This window comes from Pelodiscus sinensis, chromosome 5 (genome assembly GCF_049634645.1).
Source record: "Pelodiscus sinensis isolate JC-2024 chromosome 5, ASM4963464v1, whole genome shotgun sequence".
In the NCBI taxonomy this organism is placed as follows: Eukaryota; Metazoa; Chordata; order Testudines; family Trionychidae; genus Pelodiscus; species Pelodiscus sinensis.
In genome coordinates this window covers 83663271-83688966 of record NC_134715.1, presented here as the reverse complement: position 1 = coordinate 83688966, position 25696 = coordinate 83663271, and the positions used below count along the sequence as shown (strand labels likewise).

The 25696-nt window shown below is 39.9% G+C and overlaps 1 protein-coding gene across 6 annotated transcripts in view; it reads right to left on the bottom strand.

Annotated features, from left to right (window-relative positions):
- Nucleotides 1–25696, bottom strand: part of DLC1 (DLC1 Rho GTPase activating protein) — a 381113-nt gene that overhangs the window by 137256 nt on the left and 218161 nt on the right. Inside the window, exon 1 of one of the 6 annotated variants that reach the window (XM_006113507.4) lies at nt 18398–18763. The exons of the other annotated variants lie outside the window; for them this stretch is intronic. Within the exon in view, the coding sequence (XP_006113569.1) occupies nt 18398–18536 (139 nt within the window). The 5' untranslated portion in view covers nt 18537–18763. Of the gene's footprint in view, nt 1–18397; nt 18764–25696 lie in introns of those variants that run through there. 6 annotated transcript variants of the gene reach the window in all.

The window sequence follows — 25696 nt, the reverse complement described above, 5'->3', positions numbered from 1 at the left end:
CACCCTGGAAGATCTCACTGGGACTACACCCTGAGCCATATCATGTGCCCAATACATGACTGTGGTGGAAGAACATGAGAAGAAGCTAAAGCACCATCTTTCTTGCAGCATCAGTAGAAAGCAATGCACATTTTTCACATGCGCATTGAGAAGCTGAACATGGAAATGAGCAATTTGAAATGTGGGATTTGTGGGATTTCTCATGGGCTTGTCTGAGACCCTGGAACAAATTCCCAGAGGATCTAAGGATCAAAACAAACCTCACTACTTTCCATACCAAGTGCAGGACACATATTTTGAGCTTGCATTTTCACATATGTAGCAGTGTGCACATCTGACTGACTTATCAAATGGCGAACAAGTTGATTTGCTATTTGTGTTACATTTTATTGTCCCATTAGAATGCACAGCATAACAATACTATTTTAAAGTTGCTGACTGGTCTGAGTATAATACATACGAGCCATGTATTGTTATCTTTTTAATTTGGCTACTTTATTTTGTTTATATACATTCAAGATAGATTTTCCAGAAGGTGTTAATCTGACCATATAGCTATGACATATTATGTAAGAGGAATTCCCCTTACTCCATAAAAACATTACATTTTACTCATTCCTTTGCAATTTTAATAAGCAAACAAAACTTTATACTGTATTTGTTTATCTAAGGATAGCAGTGCCACAGAAAGCACGTAATCCAACATCATTGCTAGGCCCTGGCATAAATGCGTCATGGGAGTCAATCCTTGTTTTGAGGAATTTTAAAGCCTAATTTGTCCATAAATATCGTGAGATGGCTCCTGGCTTCAATTGGAAATTGGTACATCTGAAATAGATGAAAATAGGGATGGTGTTATGAAATTAGAGCTAAGAGAGTATTAGATCAAATGATCTTAATGCAAGGGGCAGGGAAAAGTTATTTCCCTGTGGAGAATTTCCCTAGGTGGTGGAAAGAGAAACCTTGGGCTTGAAATCGCATTTTACTGTGGTAGCTTCAAAGAAATGGAACCAGATGTACCCATCACCACCCACCAAGCCCCCATAGTAAACTAATTTGGCCAAATAGCCTAAACATACACAAAGCCATAATGACCTTTAATTCCTAACAGCTTCAGAAACTCATTAAAAGCAATAGTGGGTGCAAGGATCAGGAACTACTGGTTTCAACTTTCAGATGAGCTGTCTGAGACTCTAACCTTAGTAATGTAATGTAAGACTGCCTATGAGCAAGATGAGAATTATAAATACCACTAACTAAGATATAGATAGAAGATGAAGTTGGACTATAATGAGAAGTGAAAAGTTTGTTGGTAATCTTTTCTGTTATTGAGGCAAAAAAATAAAAATGAAATAATTTCCTCACATGGACTTAGGTAGTAATATATTCACTCTTTCAGATGCACAAACTAATTTCTCCCCATGACTTCAAAGAGAAAAAAATCCCATAAGATGATCAAGCTATTTTTCCACTTTAAACTCTATTTTTGCTAATATTCTTCAAAGTTTGTTTACTTAAACTAATTTATCTTTGCTAATGACCGATTTCTCTTTTCCATAATCCATTTGAGACCATAAAAACATCTTCTTTCTAGTATATTAATCAAATCAGATGACAAGAGGGTGCCAAATCTGCTTTAAATTGCACTCAGTGTAAACGAAATAAATCTTGCACTGGAGTAACTCCAAAATGTTTGTGTGTCAAGGTCTAAACCAAGGCCTGCTAAAATTAATAGAATGTGAATCCTTTACATTAGTGTGAATTGCATCAGACTCTAAATAAGATCACATCAACTATCTACTTTCTGTTAGAAGAATGAAAGAAAAATGTGTGTAGTTCAACATGAACTGACATTCAACTCTTAACTGGTTAGCAGAAGCACAGGTATGTATGAATTTTATATATCCTAAGCTTTAATTTGCTAACTTTTGAATGAAACAGTGTTGGCACCAAATGCTCAGGCTCAGAGAGAAGTAAGGCAGCAGTAACCACAATGGGGATACTCAAGCTCATTGGCCAAATGAAAACCTCTGTATTAGCCCATTGGAAAAAAATACATATTTGGCAATTGCTGGATTAGAATTGTAGAATGGAGACAGTAAGTTTTAACTTGGAATGATCAGCTAGGCACATTGGAAAAGAGACAGGTGACCTTTCTGTACCTTGTTTTTCAGATGTAAGATGAAGATAATGATATGTACCTTCTCTTTCAAGAACTTGCCATCTTTGGATGACAAGCACATTAGCACTAATTATTAAACTTGGCAATGTGTTCATTCATAGTAAAACAAACAAACCTCCCCACCAACCAAAAAAAACCTAGCCTCTTCAATATATTAAGGAAAACTTAAATTACCCTTTTTTCTATGATTCCTAAAATGTTATTTAAACTGAGCTATTGGTGGCTTGATTATGGGACTAACAGTCGGAAGGATGAAAGAATAAGAATAAGAATAAATGCATGAAAGACACAATCCTTATTTGTAGGAGGCTCATGGTCAGGATTGCTAAAGAGACTAGGTGATGAGCGATCTTTGCAATCTTTTCATTTCTCCTAATCCTGAGGATGACAAGAGATTAAACTGTTAAATTATGGCAAATCTTACTTGGCATAAAAAGTGTGTTTTGGGGCTCCCTCCATGGTCACAGAATTGCCACCAATAGTCCCTTGTGCTCCCCATTGCACGGTGGTAAAATTATTTTCACTCTTATTGCATCTACAGGGTGCAGATCATACCACCCTCAGCATCTGTCCTCCCTTTGGAAGGTGTGAATATGAAAACATCATTTTTCCTGACTCCTGTGGCCAAGGAAGGGGTTGAGGAAATTATTGCGATCCTGGGCACCTACTACAATCTCCTGTGGGGGATGTAGTCTCATGGAAGCATGCTACAACTTTAAGAGCCTGGAGTCACAGGTACTGCCTAATACTGCATTCTAGTCACAGTCTGTTTGGTTAAAGCTGCCATTTTGAGGAATCGAAGAGCTGGTCTGGTCTTGTTATACTGGCACATGTACATTTTGGTAGATTTGCTAAAACTCTTTGATTACATACGTAAACAAATGAGTTCTGCTAACTGGATTTAACTTTTTGTTTACATTGACTAATTACCTACCCCTCAGACCTATAGCACCATGCAAATGTGAGCCAAAGCCCACTGGTCTCAATGACAAGTGCTAAGTCTACACTATTGCTGTTTTTCAGAAAAAGCTACACAAATTGCGCAATTTGCGTAGCTTTTTCTGATTGCTTTTCTGGAAGAGGCTTTTCTGCCATTTGGCCCCATCTAGATGGGGCCCAATGGCAGAAAAGCCTTCTCTTTTGGAGGAGCCCTTGTTCCTCATAGACCGAGGTATACAGGGCTCCCTGAAAGAGTGCGTTTGCTCTCCCACAAAAGAAAAGTGAAAGAGCAAATGCGTTTACTGGACATAGCGGAGTTTTTTCAGGATACCTGCCAGTCTAGATGTACCCAAGATGCCTGGTGAGCTGAGCCTTAGGATTGGGCTCTTGTGGCTTAACCTATTCCCATTCAAGTCTAAGAACAGTTTCCATTAACTTTAATTGTACAGGATGAAGTATCTAGTGAGAGGAATAATAATTAAAATAACATCTATAATACAACAAATTATAACAACAAAATATCGTGGGGGTCCAAAAAGCATGAAAAACACCATTAGGCAATTCCCAACCCTTTACAGTCCCAGCTACCAGTCCAGTCATGTTGCTGTGATTGTTTAAGGTTGAAAACACTCCTAATAAGGGCATGTCTTATATATTCAGCCTCCTATCTGTAGCTCTACAGGTTTGGCTGACGTGATGACTGAGTATCAACTATAAAGATGGACAAATGAAACTGCACAGTGGAAGGTTGCAGCAGAACACAGTGCTCTAATCATTATTATAGCAGAGGCATCTTTATTAACATAGAAAGCCTCTCAGTGTGAATTTCATGGATTCAGCTGTATTTCAACGGTCCTGAAAAATACAAGGTTTATGACTGACTAAAAGAAGTACAAGATGCTGTTCCTTTTCTGGACAGCTAGGAATAACACCTGATAGCTTTACAATCAAAATAAATACAAGGTGGGAAATACTGTGCAAATGACCAAAAGAAATGACAATTGCACTGCTCACACAGACATGCTGTGGCTTGCTGCCAGTTAAATGCCTGGAGATTGTCTGCCAAGACAGGCAACAACAAGCCGGGGCACATGCTGAAGTCGTCCTCTCGATCACTAGCATAGCCCAGTGCTAAATCAGCTAGAATGGCAGGCACTGCGTTATGTTAGGGTGGCTGCCAAACTACAAGTATAGAGCATCAAGCTGCCTGAGTAATGCAGGGCACAACTCCAAAAAGGCACTGCTATGCTTTTAAGTTGAGTTTCTGTGGATACCGATAGATCAGAGGCTAACAGGAACACCAATAGGCAGTGACATACTTTGCCTAAGACCAGAAACCTCAGGGCCTTGTGAAGCCCTTCTATATACATTATCCCCAAACTACCTCTTCTGATACAACATAATTAGTATCACAAGTAAGCTGTCCTGCCAACTCCCTCTCTACAAGCCCCACACTCTCCTCCTTGGGATGCCTCAAGTGGGTATTAGGGAACCCTTTGGGTCTGAGGAGGGATCTTTCACCCTCTCTTCTGCTGTCCAGTGGCCAGGATGAGTCTTTGAAGGTGCCAGAAGGTAAGTCCATCTTGGAGTAAACATTCTGATGTCAGCAGGAACCAGGGATGTGAATGTGACACTAGAGTGTGACACTACCCTAAGTTTCACACCCTAAGTTCCTACTCAGATATTCCCCTTTCTCTCACCTCTCCTAACCCACAGGCAATGATCCAACCAGACAAGCCCCAACAAAGTCTGGAACTGCTGCTATCAGTGAACTACTTGAGGCTCTAATCCTCTGGTGAAAGAGGCTGCTATGGAGTTTTTCCTATTTAAAGATGCTGAGTTAGTACCTTTCGGACTCCATCTCTTTCCCCACCCATGGGAGTTGGAAGTCTTGGCTTTTTCAAGGAGATTTCAGGGGACACAGTTCCCATTCTGTGCCCCTTTTACAGGAGTGGCATATATTTAATATAAAAACATAATGTACATATGTGTGAGAGAGAAAAAGATAATACTGTATATCTCCTTACCTTACTTCTCCCATTAAACACTGTCATGCGGCTTGTGAACTCCTTGAAGCAAGGACTTTTTTTTTTATATCTGCGTCTTATATGGTGCCAAGCACCCTTGTGCTACTTAAGAAATAAGACAAACAGAAAGTCTGATTTGCACACGCAAATGTAGGGTTTGCTTGTGAAAAACTTTCAAGTTCAGCCTTAGAGATAGTTTAGAAAATTTGGTTCACAAGTCTCCCAACCAGCAATAATGAAAGCAAAGTTGTTCTGATGCCATTCATTCTACTTGCAATTGCTTCCAAAAAGTGTGTATAGAATTCACTTGGGGGAAATGTTCCAACACTTATCGTTTAGCAGTTCTATCATCAAACTAACAAACATAAAATACACGAATCTTCACAGAAGATAATCGGTCAGCTGAATATATCTGTAGTTTTACATATCCTGCTTATCTTAACTTTCTCTGTTTTCTTCCTTAACACTTACAATAATTTTGCAGCTTATTCCTAATATGCAGCCAACCACAGAACTGAGCTTCTTCCTGAAAGTGGGGCAATGGTAATATTCTTTCAGAGCAATAAGTGTTCTTTCCATGATTGCTACAGTTAGAAGTGAAAATGTTTATAATCCTCCCTACTGATGCTATCATGTTTCCTCCGCTTCATATTGTCTGAATAACAAAATGTGCAAAGTTAAATCTGGAGCAAAATTAGCAAATCCTGTAATTAATTTTAATTGAAAATAGCAGTTCAGTGAAATTCTTCTCATCTTAGTAGGGGTTAATACTGATCTTTCCACAGGCCACATATCCTAGAACAGAATTGAAAATGCACATGGCAACAAGAATATTCAGTTGCTCTATGTTGGTGCCACACACTAATTTAATTCCTTAACCCCAATAACACTTGTGCATTAAGAAGTTGGAGTCTGCAAACAAAACAGAAAAATAGCGCTGCTCAGAAGTTAATGAAAATATCAATGTCATAACATCAGGAACTTATCATCCACACTCTGATGTAAGGAAACTGTCCAGATGTTAGTAGAATTATAGTGAATGAGATTATATTATTTGTTGAGGGAGGGTCTTCCAAACAATCAAAGCAGTAAAGCAGTTCAGTGCTTACATCACTTTTCAGCACCTTTAGAAAAGCTTCAATAATATAAAAAATTTTACGTGTGAAATGCCCTCACAATGCAGCAAGGGTACACAGACTGTGTTTATTTCTATGCTGGAACTCACTAAGAGGACTGTGGAAAAAACAGAATGCTGAAAATAGAGTAGATTTCCATAACACCTTTTAGCTGTTCTAACTTGTATACATGAGAAGCTTTTTACAGTCACTGTCATAATATGTTCAGTGTACTGTGCGCTCTTTTCTTATAAATGTTAGCAAAACAATGCCATTACTGCATTCTGGTTAAGGAAATGACAGAGGAACTGCATGAAGGACAAGTTTAAAATTCAATGGATGTGAGAATGTGTTATAACAATAGTTACAACTCTCTGCCTCTTCATCTCATCCAAGCTGCAATGTGGTGATTTTATATTGAAATACTCGTTAAAAATAGCCAAGTTGACAGAAAATGTACACTCTCACTTGCATTGCTATATCACCCTTCAAATTAGAAGTGCAAAAGTGTTGGAAACAAAATATCCCAACAGCTGAAAATAAGCAGCACAAGTCTCACACTACAACCTCTTGAGATCATACCAACACTTCTTCACATTTTTCTTTGGAGAGTGACAAGCTAAGAAAACAGAGAATAGGAAAAGACCCAACAACCAAATGTATTCTAATAAAAATTAGGGGATTTTGGCTCAAAAAACCCAACCTTCCCCTGTTTAAAAAACACAGTGAAATATTTCATTTTAAAATATTTCATATTATAACTGTTATAATATGACTATAATAACATTTTCCAATATAGAAAATATATGATGTATATGTACCATGCAGACAACTGTGTCTATATATAGACAAGTGTGTAGGCCAAGGGTGGGGAACCTTCAGTGCTCAGGCCATACACGGTTCATCAAGGCTAGCCACTGGTGGGCTGTCAGATGGTTTGCTTACCTGATCATCCATAGGCACAGAGCCACCAACACCCAGGGTTCACCATTCCTAGCTAGTGAGAGGTGTGGGAAGTGGTCTAGACTGGGCCATCACTTCCCATAGCTCCCACTGGCTTGGAACAGAGAACTGCGGCCATTGGGAGCTGCGGGGCTCCGTGCTTGCAGATGCTCTGGTAAACAAGCCATCTGGCGGCTAACTCTGATGAACTGTGTGTGGCCCATAGGTCAGAAATTCCCCACCCCTAGTGTAGCTCACAGGGTTCTTTGCATATTCTGGGTAGCCCAATTCCAAAACAAAAACCTTATTATCTTTCCAATCAAATTAATTGGAAAGCTTATAACACATACTATCTAAATTAATAATATCAACCTCCTAAATCAGGCAACTAATACACATATGTGAGATCACATATAGAGCCTGAGCACTGACGTTGTGATAAATTATAAAACCCATTTATTTAAAATTCTCCTCTCCATACTAGTTTAACAACATATTTGTCAGGTAACTCATGGGATAACAAGAAACCCTCTGCACAAGTGAGAAAACTTTAACCTGATAAAAGTGGTTGGCAGCTTTTAGCCTGAAGAAATTATGAGTATTTCTTCACTTTATCTCGTCCTGTTCTTCTTTACTGGGTATGCATTATTTCATGATGAAACGGTAATACTCGTGTATTGTTGTGCTGTTTGTTTTCCATGAAATAGTCTATTAATACAAAGTTATCCAACTACTGTTTCATCAGGATAATGTCAACACTGCAAATATTTTATAAATTTGATAATTTTAGATGTGGCTATATTTAGTTAATTATAAAATGGCCCTTATTAAAGGAACAATCTGATTGGGAAGCTGATTCCAAGATAAGCCAGAATTCAGTATAAAATACCCTCATGGATTATTCTTATGAATCAATAGACATCTCACTTGTTTTCTACAAGCAATTATATAATTTAAAAGTGAGTTTGTACAAGGATTACATATGAAGTCATGGAAAGTACTTGACCTCAGGCCTCACAATGCACTCAGTGTGTGGGTATTATTTATAAATGCATATTTTTAAAAACATTACCTCATCTATGCCCACACAGCCACCCACCAAATATATTTTGTTCTTCCAACCTCAAGACAGTCACTGAGTTAAAATTTAAAGCAATATATTTTCTTGTACATGAAGAGAATATGTTTCTAATAGGTATAATGTGATATGCATCTATATCTCAGACCCTGTAGAGTTGGTGTTTTAAAAAGGGGCAACTGAAAATAGTTATGAGCAAAATTAAATGGGTAGAAAAAATTAAACACAAAAAGTCAGAATGATAATTGCAAGTTTAAGAATGCTATATTAGATGACCCAAAAAACCACATTCCTCCTCAGAAAGTTTCTTCTGTTAAAAAGCCATGCTGGTTCAGAGAGGAAGTAAAAATAGCAACAAAAATATAAATAACACATGGAAAATGAGAAAGCTGATAATACTGAGTACAAACTGGTGGTCAGGATAAGCAGAGAACTGATAAGGGTATCAAACAAAAAATATATTGCTAGTAGGGCTAACAACAGTAAGAAGAAAATCTTTAAATATACCATAAACAAAGAAAATCTTAATAACATTATTGTTCTAATACTATAATGTCAGTCATGAAATAGATAAAGAAAAATATTCAATAAGTTTTTCTGTTTCGTATTTGGAAAAAGCAGAAAAATGTTTTTATAGCTATCTTACAGTGACAAGGAAATTCTTTCTATTCTATCTGTAACTAGGAAAGATGTGAAAGAGCAAGCATTAAAATGTAACATTATTAAAATCAGCAGGCCAGATAACTTGGACCTAAGATTGATAAAATAATTAGTTGAGGAACTCTCTGAACCGTTAATGATGATTTTTAATAAATCTTAGAAATTCCAGTTTTAGGAAAAACCAGAGGTCTGAAGAAAAAAATTATATTTTTGCCAATATTTAAGAAATTTAAACAGGATGATCCAGGTAACTATTGATCAAATAACTTTACATTTATTCCAGGCAAAATCATGGAAAAGCTGATGCAATCTATGAAGACTTAAAGGAGGGTAGAATAATTAATACCAATCAACATGAAAATTAGGTCTGGTAAGAAAACTTGACATTTTAATAAGATTATAATTTAATTGATAAAGGTAGGTATGAACATAATATATTTAGACTTCTGCAAGGCATATGACTTAATTTCACAGGCTATGTCCACACTACAGCATTATTCAAAATATCTTATTTCAAAATAGTTACGTCAAAATAAGTTATTTCTAAATAATGCATCTACTCACAAAATGGCGTTTTGCTATTTCGAAATAGAGCATCCACACTAAGTGGACGCTGAATCGCATTTAAGGCCAGCCGGAACCAGGTCTGGCAGGGCATCAGGTAGGAGTTATTTTGGGTGGCTGCTGCCTGAGGCTATCTGAGGCCTGTGCTTAATGGGACCCCCCCACCCCCCGGACAGCCGGTTCTCAGCTTTCCCTGCTTGCTTGCCTACCTCGATGAGGGACAGCAAAGCATTTTGTCTTTGCGTGCTCTGGTTGCCTTCACTCGGGACACCTCAGCACTCTGCAACATGGAGCAAGAGCTGCCCCTAGGCACTCTGGTGCTTCTCGTGGATGTGCTGCTGCGAGCCAGGATGCACTTTCTGCAGGCTGCCATCCGGGAGGTCCATCGGGGGGCTGTCAGTATCCAGGAGACCCTGCGGAAGAGCTTCCACCCTGAGGAGCACTAAGAGCCTCTCTGGTCTGCCCACTGGGGGGGCTTATACCTCATTCCTCCCTCATGACCTTCCACTTACCCCTCCCTAACCACCCTTCCTGATGTAAAATAAAATACACATTTTTTCATGAACACAAACTCTCTTTATTTAACAAAACTGGGGGTGGGGTGGGGAATGAAACTCTGGTGAGACTGGGGAAAGGAGGAGAGAGAGGGGAAAGGAGAGAGTGGGAGAGGGAAGGGGAAACCTGTGAGGAGGGAGCTGGAAGGGGGAAGCAAAGGGAAGAAGGGGGAGGGGAAGCTCAGAGTGCTTTTTCGATGAGCTTTTGCAGTGTGGACGCTCTCTTATGAAAGAAGTTTTTCTGGAAGATCTCTTCTGGAAAAACTTCTTTCAAAAGAAGCCTGCAGTCTACATTTAGCCTGCATTGGCTTACTTGGCAAAGTATGATCATTTGAACAACAAGCATTTTAGTACAGTAAAGGCACCTAAAAGCAAAGAATGTAGATCACACTTACAAGATGGTAGATAATATCTGTGAATACAGTGAAAATGAAAAAGACACTGGTGTTTTAATGTGAATAACCAACTGAACATCATCTCCCAGTGCCATGCTGTAGCCAAAAGGGCAAGCACCAAAGAGGAGCAGGAAGTTGGCATTAGCTTTATAAATGGTACAAATTTATAAGCTTTATAAATGGTACAAATTGTTTGAATGCTCTGTCCAGTACTGGTGTCCTCACTTATTTTAAGGATGCTGAAAAATTGGGAAGAATCCAATAAAGAGCTACAAGAAATAGTCAAGATTTAAATAGGTAACCCAAGAGAAGGCTAAAAGGTTATTTATCCATGGTCTACAAGTACCTTTATCAGGAAGAAATTTTTGACAGTACAACACTTTAATCTAGCAGAAAAAAGCATAACAAAATCTAATGGTTGGACACTGAAGCCAGACAAATACAGACTAGAAAGGTGACACAAATTTTTAAAGGTAGAAGTAATTAACTGTTAGAATAGCTCACTTAAAATGGTGGTGGACTCTTCATTCTTTGAAGTTTTTATACCAAGACTTGATATCTTTGTAAAAAGATATGCTGTTGTTCAAACAGAAGTTTTGGGCTTGATGCATAAATTACTGTGAAGCTCTATGGCCTGTGTTACACAAGAGATCATAATGGTCCCTTCTAGTCTTAAAAAAAAATCTTTGAATCTATGGTAAGATAAATATAGTGTATAGTGCCTTTCAAATAAAAACTACCACAAAATGCTTTACATAGTTGAATAACAAAGAAAAAACTTATCACACCATCTGTATGTCATATAGATGAACAAATTTAAATATACATACACTCATCCTATTTACCTTTATTTATTACAGTTACATCTGTTTGGCTACATAAGCCCACTTTTTTAAGGCAGTGGCACTCAAATCTACCAGTTACTTCAATGGGAACTGTACCTCTTCAGAACTGCTGAAACATCTTGCAATTTATATATCATATTTGTCTAACTATTAAGTTGTGTATCTCTTTTTAAATATATAAATAGTCATCAAAAATATGTTTGCACAATGTCATCTTTTATACAAAACACATGAATTAAGCTCACCACTCCAGAGTAATAAGGCCACACATAGGATACGTCTAGACTGCGTTCCTTTTTCAACAGAGGCTTTGTTGACAGATATTGTCGACAAAGCCTCTGTCGAAAAAGAGGATCTATACTACAACCAGTACTGTTGACAAAGCAAGCCACATTTTCGAAAGAGAGTCTAGACGCAGTCTTTCAAAAAAGCACAGTTTGCATACAATAGCGCTTTTTTTCAACCAAGTACTATCGAAAAAAGGCGTTATTCCTCATAGAATGAGGTTTACCGCCATCAACAAAACCGCCGTGTTCTGTCGACTTACTGTCGACAGAATATGGCGGTAGTGTAGACGCAGGTACAGTTTAATTTTGCAAGTTTATATGCCCTTGCAGAAACCTGAAGACAGTCTTTTCTAAGAAGAGACAGCAATATGTATTTTAATCATTTATGTGTAGCATCTGATATCTACAAAATATTTAATAAGGAATTTTGTTCTGACCATTATTGAAAAGTCAATTACTTTCAAATAGAAGGGATAGTCAAGATAGGTTGGGCAGGCTCCTTATTTGTTTTTTTTCTGACAATGTTGGTGAATATATATGAAAGTGAAAAACTAAGAGTACTGTTTTGAGTGTGGTACAGTAAAGCATAACATTTCCAGAATAAAATCCTGATTCCACTGAAGTTAATGGCAAAACTCTGGCCCCTGGTCTACCCAATCGAATTAAGATGCACACTTCAGCTATGTTAATTGCTTAATTTGAAGTATCTAAACACCTCAGTATACAAAATTTAGGTCTTAGCACTGGAAAATGCTCTTATTGTTTTATTTGTATTTGATGGATTAGCTTTTAGCATTCTAAGAACATACAATGTCATACTTTGTGTATTTACAGTAACTGCAGGTAGACAACTCTTCACTTTCATGACTACTAAAGTTCACTCTTAAAAAATTGTGACTTGTGGATTGTGCAACAATGAATAAACCAAGACAAACATGCTTTTAAATTCCCCCTTCAACAGATATCCCCACAAGAAAATGGCTGGCATGACACTGCAAAGATTCCTGATGTGTATTTAGTCCTAGGGGAATTCTGCAAAGGTTGCATTTGGAGCCATAGTAAAATTTCAGAATTTCCCCAGGATATGTATGAAATGTTGCTGGATGGCAACAGCAATATCCTGTCCTTATGCAAGGTGATGGGAGAGTGTAGAGAAGAACTGAGCAGGGCAGTGGGTCATGAGTCATCCTGCTGGCATAGTCCATGTTGGCTCCTGGGGAGACGATGGTAACAGCAATCTGTAGTGCACCTTACTGTTCTATCAGGGAGGAGAAGTGCTTTCCCCTCTTTGAGCTCTTGTTGCCAATTGTCATATGTGCAGAAGGGCCTCGACACACCTTCAAGGCAACATATTACATTTCCTAGACATCAGGATGCACATGCAATACCCTAGCCTAAATCCTAAGATTCATAAAAATGCTAGGCAGGTTATCCTACCCTCTTGGCTGCGGTAGACTGAGGGAGATGTGGTGAGAGGAAGACTCATAACCTTTTTTCAGCCCCTTTTTAGCACACCAACACAAGGACAGGTAAATTTTAGTAAAAAGATATCTACATTGTTTTTATTATTTTTAATAACATTTTTTTTGCTGTGCACAACAGCACCAATCATGGTGCCATTTAGAGTTCAACAAATAGTATTTATGTCAGAATATTTTGGGAGATCTCCTCTTTTTTCTCCATAGTGGTATTTTTCCAGGATATTCTACTCACTTGGCTGCCAAAAGGTTTACAGTAGTTATTTCTAGCTGTCTGATGTTTGTGTTGGACTGAATTGCATGATGTGCCATCATTGTGCACATGCTTACATCTTTGATAAGTTTTGGCTACTCCAAGGTAGAAAATCGTTCATATAATTTTCTTATTGCATATATCACAAAAAATGAATTTTTCACGTTTTCGTCTTTCTCTTGTTAGTTACTCAGACCTTGTGTTATTAAAGGTGTGTCCCGATAAGAGAGTTTGCTTATCTAGTTGCACTACTGATTTTAATACTGCAGACAAATAGACCAGCAGAAAGTTATTTGATGTTTTATGTTTCTTATAGTCTCTCTATTGATCTTATCCTGTACTAGCATTGTATTTTACAGAAATGAATCCTGAATGTTTTCAATGTAGTTACATATTGTGCTGCATACCTGGGAACCAATGGTGATGAATGATTAAATAAAGCGATTTGGCTAACAACAATCCCAATGTATTATTGTACCTGTCAACTCTCAGATCACTAGCAGAGCCTGGAAAATGAAATGCTCACTACTTTTAAGGGCACTCCAACATGTAAGCACTGTACTGATAAAAACTATGGCTGCTCACAAACATCTGCCATCAAGAATAAAAACATAACCACTCTTATCAACATATTTTAAGAGGTTAAAGGGTTACATGTTCACTCATTTCTAGGAATGTGACAGTCCTAAGAAATAAATTAGCAATTGTGTTATTCCTCAGATATTTGTCAGTCACATGCACTGCATGTGTATATTAGGGATGTAAAAATCCCATTTAATTGCTTAACCAGTTAAACATATTATTTAACAGTTAACCATATAAAGGGGCTTAAGCGGGGGTAGGGGGAAGGCATCCAGGCCCACTGAGAACAGAGGTGGGGAGCTGCTCCAGGCCCATTTGTTAGCATTTAGAGGTTTTATTAAGTCACAGACCTTGTTAAAGATATATCTACTACAGGTTGGACCTTGCTGGGGATTTACTAGACCAGGGACGGTCCCTCCTCTCATGGCCATGCTACCATCGGGCTAGGGCTCCAGGCTGCCTCAGCCTGCCCCCCCCCCCCCCCCCCCGGGGCTCTCCCTGGCCCGCTGCTGCCAGGGCTGGAGCTCCACAGCCAGAGCTGCGCAACCACCTGGATTTGCAACAGGGGCAGAGGTCTGCAGCCACCTGGCTTCACAGCTGGGGCAGAGCTCTGTGGCCCAGGTCACAGCTCCCTGGCTGCCACGGGCTGGATCTAGAGTTCCCCAGCCGCTGGAGCCAGAACGTGTACAGAACTCTGTGGCCAGGGCCAGAGCTCCCTGGCTGCCGCTGGGGCTGGAGCTCCCTGGCTAGGGCCAGAGGTCCACGGCTATTGCCAGACTAGAGCTCCCCGGCCACAGGGGGCAGGGAACTCTGCTGTGGCCAGAACTCCCTGCCATGCCATCTGTCCTCCCCGACCCCCACACTCTGATCTCCTGGCTGAGTTGCTGGTGCCCCGTACAGCGCTCCTGCCCCACTGCCAGACCTCCCTCTTCCTGGGCTCTGCAGTCCACGAATATCTGTAGTCCATACTGGACCACAGATGTTGCCGGACCAGGGAGTCCCAGTTAAGGGAGGTACAACCTGTATAAATATTCAAGTGAGTTTGTCGGCCTGTCTGTTCAAAGGCTCCTTCTAAGCAGGCGGAGGAACTACAGCTTCCTCTTATCATTACTTAGAGCAAAGTAAGGGTCTGGTTGTGACAATGTGACTGCCACCAGGTGGATTTGAACCTGGGATCTCTGGAGCTTCGGGTAAGAGCCGCTATTGCTTGAGCTGTAAAGCCAGCTGCTTCTCAGCTTAGGCTGTCGAGTTCTTATCTCTGGCAGTAAGTGGTTTAAGTGCTACTACATGGGATAGTGAACAATACTAGGGGTATGTCTAGATTACAGCTCTTTTGCCATCCCTGTAAACTTCATTCTACGAGGAAAAAGGGATGTATCGAAAGAGCAGGTTTTTCCAAAATTTGGTGCTGCGTAGATGTGCCGAATTTTGGAAAAGCCTCTTTTGACAGAAAAGTGGAAAAAGATATGCAAATTACGCTTTGCAATATGTGTATCTTTTTCGACTTACCTTTGTAGTCTAGATGTAGCCTAGGTGTGTGGGTTACACCAGGACTATGGGATGTGCCTGGAATGGGATTGCTTCTCATAAAACCATACAGAAAAGACACAGAATCACCAGGCAGGTGAAAGGGGCTGGCTGGGGGCATGCCCATCCACCTGGACTGCCTCAGCCCTGAGCCTCCTACCCCCTAGCACCGTTTAGGAGGGCGGGGGTGGGGTGACGCTAAAGCGCCCTGACAATTAATATAGGAAGATTGCTGGCTGTTCTCCTTCATCAGTGAGCACATGGACAGTGAACAGTTTGCTCCATTCCTCACTCTGGCTGGGGAGCGCAGGGGACAGGTGAACATGGATCTGTCCTAGCTGGGGGACATGCACCTTTCTCCTGGCTGCAGCAGCCATGGAGAGGCACTTCATACCTGGTCTAAAGCTGCTGCGGTGAGGGTTGGGGTTGTCTTCTCTCCCCGAGGCAGCAGCCTGCATACTGAGCCCATCATCCCAAGGCCCACCCCACAGCAATGATTTAAATGAAGAAAAACAAAAATTAATTGAGTTAAGGACCTGAGCGATGTGAGGTAAATCTTCTGCTAGATATATAGCAAGGTCTTTTTGTGACCTGATAAAACCTACATATTTTCAAGGATATGTCACATGCAGTGGGAAAGCATAAATTACTTGTGTCATTACATGTTTTTCTGTGTGAACTTATGGGTAGAAAACTATTTAATAGAAGACAAGGGAGTCTGTTGCTGTTGTCTTATTTGGAAGTAAGCCAGAAATTCTTTGGAGCCTGTTGATGTAAATGCCATACCAGGTTTAACTGTCAATTGAAAAGCTTACTCAAAGTATTTCACACAAACATCTCTAGCAGATGGAATGAAAACAAGCTCCAATGGTAAACAAATATCCAGATGACCTAGCAACAGCTAAATTAGGAAACAAGAAAATATTAAACATAAAGGACCACTTCACCAACCCAGCCTCCCTCTTCTAGATTTTGCATAACCTTGCTTTTTTATTGAACCTATCACTTTTTTCCCTCTGTCACTGTATCCAGTTGTCTTACATCCACACTTTTCTTTTGACTGCGATAGATCCTCATGTTGTGGCTCTTATACTATGTCCCACATTGCTTCTTCCACAGAGAAAAATCTAGTGTCCCTTCCCCCAAGCCATCTGTCTCTGTTAGTCTCTGGCTAACTGTTAATTTAAATTTATCTTGGAAGAAAGGCTGGAGTCTTGCCCCTGAAGGACACTGACAAGCATGAGTTCAGGTGTCGATGCCTGCAGGTATGGAGCTTTGATGGAAATACAACATTTCCATCCCTAGTGATGTGGTCCTCTTTTGTGAAACTCAGTGGTAGAAAGTAAAGTGAAGGAAATGGGTGTTTTTAGAGATCTCAGAAACCTAAAAATAATGAAAGGCTACATAGAATGATGTAGCATCTCTGGAAACAGCCACAAAAATTATCCTGCTATCTAATAACTAGCACAGCAGGCTGGAGTTGTTTATAATCTACTATAGTTGGGTCAGGTGCTTATGACTCACAGAAAAGCAAAAACAAAAACAAACCAAAAATCCCAAAACAAAAAAACCAACAAACCCTCACTGACGTGGCCCCTAACTGAAAAGCAGACTCTCCCCAGATTCCCCTTGCACATGAGAGATTAGGGGGGCCCCAGTCTAGTAGATTTTGTGTGCTCCAGTCCTGCTATGGGGTGGCATGGGGTCGGCCTTGGGGGCCAGATCCAGGCAAGCTGGGGGGCTGCATTTGGCTCCCAGGTCTTAGATTTCCCACCCCTGGTTTAAAGCATATTTATATCTCTGCCACTGTATAATGAGGCATATCATATGTCTGATGACAAAACTGTTGCCAGATAACATGATTTTACTTATTGTAACTTAGATAACTTCAATGTTTGCTGGTATCAATGTATTTTTATTGTCTTGAAGTATATCATGCAAAATGTTTTTCTTTATAATCCACACCCATCCTTCCCTCAAAATATCTTATGCTATCAGTTCTGGCATTAGCCCGCCATCACAAAGGCTTTTTCAGCATTTAGCTGCCCTTGTTTTTCCTACAGACAAATAAATGAAAATTACGTAAACCATCACTTTACATTATTGGATCTGGAAGGCTTTTTTTTTTTTTGGTCATCACAGTGATGACTAATCTTGTCACAGTCATTAAAAACCTTTCTCTCCCCTCATAATAAGCCATTCCCAGGAAAAGTATACAATATAAACAAACTAAAGTGGCTTTTCTTATATACCACACCCATTGTGCATTTCTGCTGCCCTTTCTGAAGGATTTAAATGCTTTGACAATAAAAACAACAGCTTTCATTTATGTGAACGAAAAGCACTTGTTCTAAGAGATAGACAACAAACAGAAGAAAAAAATTGGCTACTTATTTTCTTCCCCAGGCCTCCATAATGGTTTGCCACATGTTTTGCATCTTGTAAGCCAAAATAAGAGCATATGAATTGTAGCTGTATAGCTATACTTAATTTATATTTCAAAAGCCTGGCTCTGGCATATCTGACACTCACTTGGACCTTAAAGCAGTGAGAGCCTTGCCAGAGGAAATACCAGTAATCTTTCACTACACAGCCCAGATACTCCAACTGACATACTTCTTGGCTAGGAAACAGTCTGTAAAATGCAACTCACTGAAGCATATCATACCCATAGAGCACAGAAGCTGACTTAATGGCAAAATAAAATGCTTCAGCAACTTCGCTGTGAGGGATTCACAACATAATTTCAACAGTGAAATGTTGCATTCATTGTTTCTTCTCTTTAAAATATATATCACAAGACCATAGCTGGAGAATCCTGCACTGTGGCACTGAAGGGAGGGGGAGCACAGAAGTAATAATGCACAGAAAGAAAATGATAGGTAAATATTGTGGAGTGGCACTGACCTACCTTATGCAAATGACACCACTGTGTATTTTAAAACATGTTTTTTTTACCCCCGCCTCACCTGCCAGTCGTCTGTCTCTTGTATTTTTCCAGATAACATCCAGGGCTCTAGCAGTAGAGTCTCTGATATGATCACTAAAAGATCTTCTCAAAGGGGGTTTCCCTGGGTGTTCCATAATGCAGTGCAGAGTATCACACATCCACAATAAAACTGCAGCAGTGTGGCCACAGGATAATGGGCATTCTTTGCTCTGTTCTCTGTCTGAAATTTCCTTCACGAGGCCGGTCGTTACTTTGTAAAATTTGTCGTCAGCTTTGCAGAGCCCCTTCCCTCAAGACTCAGGCATTGCAGTTCTCACTGCGGACACAGGAAAGCTCAGACTGCAGGCAACCTACTGGAAAGCTGCCAAAGTCAGAACTGCTGCTACATCTGGAAAGGCTTACAAATGAGCTAACGGTACACTCGTTTAGATTTGGAGCTTTATTTGTGGATATCTATATGATTCTAGCTTCCTGTTTAATCAAATAACTTACTGAGCACATACTTGCATGTGCATTTATTAAGATAACATGTCTCTGCTTAACTGACATTTCAGGTACTCTTTCATTTTTTTGAGAGGAATAAAGTAAGAAATGGGAAACAGCTATTTTTCCTGACTTAGTTCTTTTATTTTATTTTGTTACCTTATTTTTCTCACATTTCACTCTGTGGCATAAGGTGATTTAGGGCCTCATTCTGCCATCCTGATTTCCACTGAGTAATTCCTTACTCTACAAGTAATATTGTTAGCTGCAGTACATAAGGGGAGGGGTCAGAATTGGATCCTTCTTATCCTTAGCTGAAAGGGAATGTAAGACCCCACACTCTAAAAGGTTCTTGCAAACTCCAGTGACCCTGAATGAAGCCAGCTTGACCTTGCTCAGCTTGACCTTGCACTTCCCCAATGAAGGAAGGAATGAAGGGGGAGTTGACTCTCCACTGGCAGTTTCTGAAGTGCCCCTGGCAACGTGTGACTAGTGCAGTGCCCCCAGCCTATAAACCTTACATGTGTCTAATTTCCTTTGAAATCAATGAGAGTGATGTGTATGTCAGGACTTCAGGGGCAGGTTGTTCTGGAATTAATTCAAGCAGCAACTGAACTTTTAAAAATAGATTGTGATACTTCTCATGAAAATAGCGCCACCATTAAAATTAATTGCTGGATTTCACATATAGATCAGCCCACACCGATCAAATTACAGAACCAGGCCCAGAGATTCTATCCTGGTGGTGGTGGAGTTTTAAAATTTTTAATACTTTATTCTCAAATTTAAAGAGCTGTTATTTAAATATGCATTTAATTAACTTACTTCACACCTTCCTATCTGTTATTACCTTTTCCTTTATCTTTGTTGCCATTATTTCTTCTGGGCCAAATTCTGGTCTCATTTACAGTATTGTGAATCAGGAACTTCTTCACTGATCAGAAGTCCCCAGGATTTACATGTGAGAGTAGAATTTGGCCCTGTGTTTGTTTAATGCAGGCTGTAAGCTCTTCAGCTCAGGGTTTTGTCTTTTAAAAAAAATGTCTATAAAGCACCTATAAACTCTGTTTTACTGCATAAATATTAGAGTAAAAATAATAGTAGAACTATAATTTTGCACCCCTTCTACACCTTCTGCTCTCTGATGGTGGCAGTGGGTAAGGAAACAAGTCAGTCTCTTTATGTAGACAACTGTGCTTTCTGGGGTGTCCAGAGAGATAATCTGTAAACATTCTTATGCCCCTGAACTGCTCTGCTTTTATAGCCACAATTGTGTGACAATTGATGTGTCAAAATAAATAGTTCCCACCTGCCCTACATCTTCCATTGTATCGATCAATGGTGGAGATGCATCAATACTGAACCCCCCCCCACTTTTTCCTATTATTGATGAACTTGAAGTAGGCATTATCTTCAACTCTAGTGCTCAATAAATGTATCTCCATAAGTTATCTGAGCCACATTGCCCTAAAGTTGAAAAGAGCAGGTGAAGAGATAGCAGAGTCATGAGTTTGTTCAGCATAGTTAGTAAAGCAAGCAATTCTTGGGTTTAAGACAAAGTGTTGCACATATCCTGGATATGGCTGCATCACAGCTTCATGCTGTATGCATTTCTTTGGCCTCTGGACAGTTGGCACACATGCAGAAATGTGGAATTTCAAAGTGTTAATACAAAGTATTAATTAAAATAGTTGAAAGCTGAAGAATTTGGTTTGGAAACTGTCATAATGAGCAAACACAGGGTAGAGGAAGTAATAAAACACATCAAATTGGATAGAGGTGATTAGTGGAATGTTGCTGGTCTGAAGTTACTTAACATTTTCACACTTATAATCTTAAAGAGTTTATGCAAAAATATTAATTCAATTTTCAGGTGATACTAATATGGAAGAAGATGCAAACAACTGTGGGGACATAAAATCCCTAATAAAATATAGAGAAGTTAGAAATATGTTCAGGAAATACAATGAGATGTTTTTTTAAAAATAATAAATTGATGTAGCTAAAGAGAAAACAAGTCAAAAGAAGGGGAAGAAATCTGAGACACATTTATATAATAAAATTCCAGGTCTGTCACACTGTCTCTCTCTCTCTCTGAAACCTGCTGGCTGCGTCTAGACTGGCATGATTTTGCGGAAATGCTTTTAACAGAAAAGTTTTTCTGTTAAAAGCATTTGCGCAAAAGAGCGTCTAGATTGGCACGGATGCTTTTGCGCAAAAAGTGCTTTTGCACAAAAGCATCTGTGGCCAATCTAGATGCGCTTTTGCGCAAGAAAGCTCCGATGGCCATTTTAGCTATCGGGCTTTCTTGCGCAAAAAATTAAGGTGCCTGTCTACACTGGCTCTCTTGCGCAAGTATTCTTGTGCAAGAGGGCTTATCCCTGAGCGGGAGCATCATAGTATTTGCTCAAGAACACTGACAATCTTACATTAGATCGTCAGTGTTCTTGCGCAAATTCAAGCAGCCAGTGTAGACAGCTGGCAAGTTTTTGCCAGTCTAGACGCAGCCATTAAGTTTAAATTTGTATTGTCAGCGTAAAGTGATGGGAACCAATATGAGCATGGTTGAGGGTTCTTTTTCTTCAGAGTATCCTCAGGTTGAATCATCATTTTGACTTTCAAATTGTACAGCCACAATACTTGCCATGTCAAGAGTCCTTAACCACTGTGATAACAGAGGTAACTTGATCCATCACTATCTCCACTCAGCCTCATTTGCAAGCCACAATTTCATTGGTTGTATAAGGGAAATTGCACAAATGATGGGTTATCTGGCCAGCTGCCACACTCATGTGTCCAACTGTCACCTGCACAAATCAACGCAAACCTTCCAGCAAAACCTCTCTAGATACAAATCAACACAACTATCTGCACAACATCATTAGCACACACAATAACCCCAAATGCACATTGCACCTCACTTCCTCCCAAAATAACAATGGCCGTACAAGATCAGATCAATGGTCCATTCACTTTGGTATCTTGTCTTCTGACAGGGACCAGAATCAGATGCTTCACAAGGAATGAGCACAAGAGGGCAATTTCAAGTAATCCATTCTCTGTTATCCAATTCCAGATTCCAGCAGTTGAAGGCACATTGATAACCAGAGCATAAGGTTTCATTCCTGTCCATTTTGACCAACAGACCTTTCATGAACTTTTCTAATTCTTTCTTGAACCCAGTTATACTTTTGACTTTCATAACATCCCCTAGCAATGAGTTTCACTCTGTGTTGTATGAACAACTGCTTTGTTGTTGTTTTAAACCTGCTGTCTATTCATTTTCATTGGGTGATTCCTAGTTCTTGTATTATGTGAAGGGGAAAAATAACACTTCCCTATTCACTTTTTCCACATCATTTGTAATTTTATACACCACTATCATATCCCCCTTAGTCATCTCTTTTCTAAGATGAACAGTCCAATATTTTAATCTAACTTTGTATGGAAGCTATTCCATACTATTATTTTCATTACTCTTCTCTGAACCTTTTTCAGTTCTAATATATCTTTTTTGAGATGGGGCAAGCAGAACTGCACACACTATTTAAGCTATAGGGACACCATGAATGTATATCTTGGCATTATGAGATTTTCTGTTTTATTTCTCTTTCTTAATTGTTTTTAACATTCTTTTGGCTTTTCTGGACTGTCATTTCACATTACATGGCCATTTTCAGAGAACTAGCTATGAGATGACTCCAAGTTCTCTTTCTTGTGCAGTAACAGCTAATTTAGAGCCCATGATTTTGTATGTATAGCTGGGATTATTTTTCAACATTGAATTTCATCTGCCTTCTTGTTGCCCAGTTTTCAGTTTAATGTGAATCCTTTGTAACTATTTGCAGTTAACTTTGGGTTTAACCTTCCTAAGTAATTTTGTTTTGTCTGCAAGTTTTGTCACCTTGTTTTTTACCCCCTTTCCAAGATCATTAATGAATATGCTGAACAGAACTGGTCTCAATTCAGATTGTGGGGGGAACCCAGCTATTTACCTCTCTCTCTCTGCTGTGAAAATTATTATACCTGCCCTTTGTTTCCTACCATTCAACCAGATACTGATCCAGGAGTGTGTCTGCCCTCTCATTCCATGACTTCTTAGTTGCTTAAGAGCCTTTGTTGAAGGACCTTATTAAAGGTTGACTGAAAGTCCAAATATACTATTTTAACTGGATCGCTCTAGTCCCAATGCTTGTTGACACACTCAAAGAATTGTAACAGAATGGTGAGGCATGGTTTCCCTTTACACAATCCCATGTTGACTTTTCCCAACTTATGTGTCTGATCATTCTGTTTTTTACAATAGTTTCATCCAGTTTGCCTGATACTATTTGACCAGTTCCTCAAATATGTCACCTAAACAGGGTGGCTCAGGTGTGGGAATCATTTCCATATACCTTACAATTTGTGGGGCCCAACACATGATGCCCCTGTGCATGATGGCAGCCCATGGGTGGGGGAATGACAAATTTTTAGCTATGTGATTTTATAATCTTCAGCAACATACCAATAAAATATTACTAACGCAAATTTTAAACTAAGGTCCACTAACACAGTAAATTCAGCAACTGATAGTATATACCTGGGTTTGGCAAATGCCTGTTAAATGGATTCATTACCACTTGAATGGCTCTTTCTCAGATTCAATGTTCTGCTAATAGGTCTGGCATGCTTTTTCACTTTCAAATTAACTAGATCCTCTCCTGGGGGAAGCAGAGCCACAGAAAAGGGATAGGAAGAGGCAGGTGGATGGACATAAGACCCAATGGTGCCCTACGCAGCTGTGCATTCTGTGTAACAAAGTCCCAGTCATAATCCAATAGGAAACACTATAAAAATGCCTATCGCAGTACAGGCAGTCTCCGGGTTACGTACAAGATAGGGACTGTAGGTTTGTTCTTAAGTTGAATCTGTATGTAAGTCGGAACTGTCGTCCAGATTCAGCCGCTGCTGAAACTGACCAGCGGTTGACTACAGGAAGCCCGAAGCAGAGTTGCTCTGCCCCGGGCTTCCTGGAATCAGCCACTGATCAGTTTCAACAGGCTGAATCAGGACGCCAGTTCCGACTTACATACCGATTCAACTTAAGAACCCCAGGCGTCCCCAAGTCAGCTGCTGCTGAAACTGATCAGCAGCTGATTCCAGGAAGCCCGGGGCAGAGCAACTCTGCCTCGGGCTTCCTGTAGTCAGCGCTGGTCAGTTTCAGCAGCGGCTGACTTGGGGACGCCTGGGGCAGAGCAGCTGGGGTGCTGCCGGGTTGGTCCAGTAACGCCCAGAGCGGCGCTGTGGGACCAACCGGCAGCGCCCCAGCTGCTCTATCACAGGCGTCCGGAGAAAAGCCTGGTCTGCTGGGGGCAAGGGGGCGCACTATCTGTCCCGAGACACACCACAGTCCTGTCGCTGGACTTGATGACCTTCTGAGGTCTCTTCCAGTTCTATGATTCTATGATTCTATACTAATACAGATGGTAACCGTAAATGCCCTAAGAGGAGTATATTGCTATCTGCAATACCAGAAGGGGCAAACCACAACGTCAAAGTGGAAAATAAATTGTGAATAAGTTGTATGATATGTACACATACATACTATATATATATATTTATATGCCCATATACACTACAAATCTATACACCATTTTTATAATAGTCATAAATATTAATTATTTGGGAGTGCTATTAGGACTTCCTTATTGAGACTTTAGGTCAGAGCTGTGGAGGTGGTTGATAGTCTTTCCTTACATTATTATACAATTCAGATAACATCACATCAGGAATAAAGCATTCAGTTTTGGTCTGTGCTGTCTTGATACCAGAGAGAGAGTTAGACAAAAGTATAGAGAAATAGAGAAGAGAAACAATGTCATTAGAGAATTGAAGGGGTTAATTCACGAGGAAAGATTAAAAGTTAACTCAAACAGCTAATCTAGAACAATAGAAATAAAAATAAAAGAAATGATCATTTAGGATAGAGATCAGTTGAGACTTTTTAATGGCGTGGTTTTCTAGTTTGAGAAGGAAAACACTTCTAAAGGTAATTGTGAAAGTCTCATTGTTTGTGATATTTGAAATCAGACTGGAAAAATCACATAACCTTCTTTAGTCTCCTCTTTTCCAAGCTGAAAAGTCCCAGTCTCTTTAATCTCTCCTCATACGGGACCCGTTCCAAACCCCTAATCATTTTAGTTGCCCTTCTCTGAAACTTTTCTAATGCCAGTACATCTTTTTTGCGATGAGGAGACCACATCTGTACGCAAGGTTTTTGTGCAAAAACAGCTGTTTTTGCGCAGAAACTCCTGGAGCATCCACACCTCAAATGCGCTTTTGTGCAAGTAAATCAACAGTTAAATGGCAGAACAGAGGGCTTTTGCTAGTGTAGATAAACCTCCTTTTATGAGACATACCTACTTTTTGCACTACAGCTATTGAGCAAAAAGACAAGTGTGGAGGCTCCAGAGGCAAGTGTGGGAAAAAGCACAGGTGCTCTGATGGCCATCAGACCTTTCTTGTGTAAGAGCGTCCATGCAGTGGACACAAAAGCACATCACTTTTGTGATGTGCTTTGAGGTATGTACGTGCTCTTTGCGCAAGAAGTTTTTGCACAAAAACAGTTGCACAAAAGGCTTCTTGTGCAAGAAGCATGTAGTGTAGACATAGCCTCAGAGTCTAGTTATTCGCCTCTTCATCAGAGGGAGGGAAGATCCTAGTCAAGTGTCCAGTCTCAGTCCTTCCCCTGTAAATTGCTCTTCCTCTTTGGCTGCAGACTGTTTGCCTTATTGTGGCCTGTCTCTCCCCCTCTCTGCCCCCCACCAGCCTGCCAGAGCTCCTTTTAAAGTAG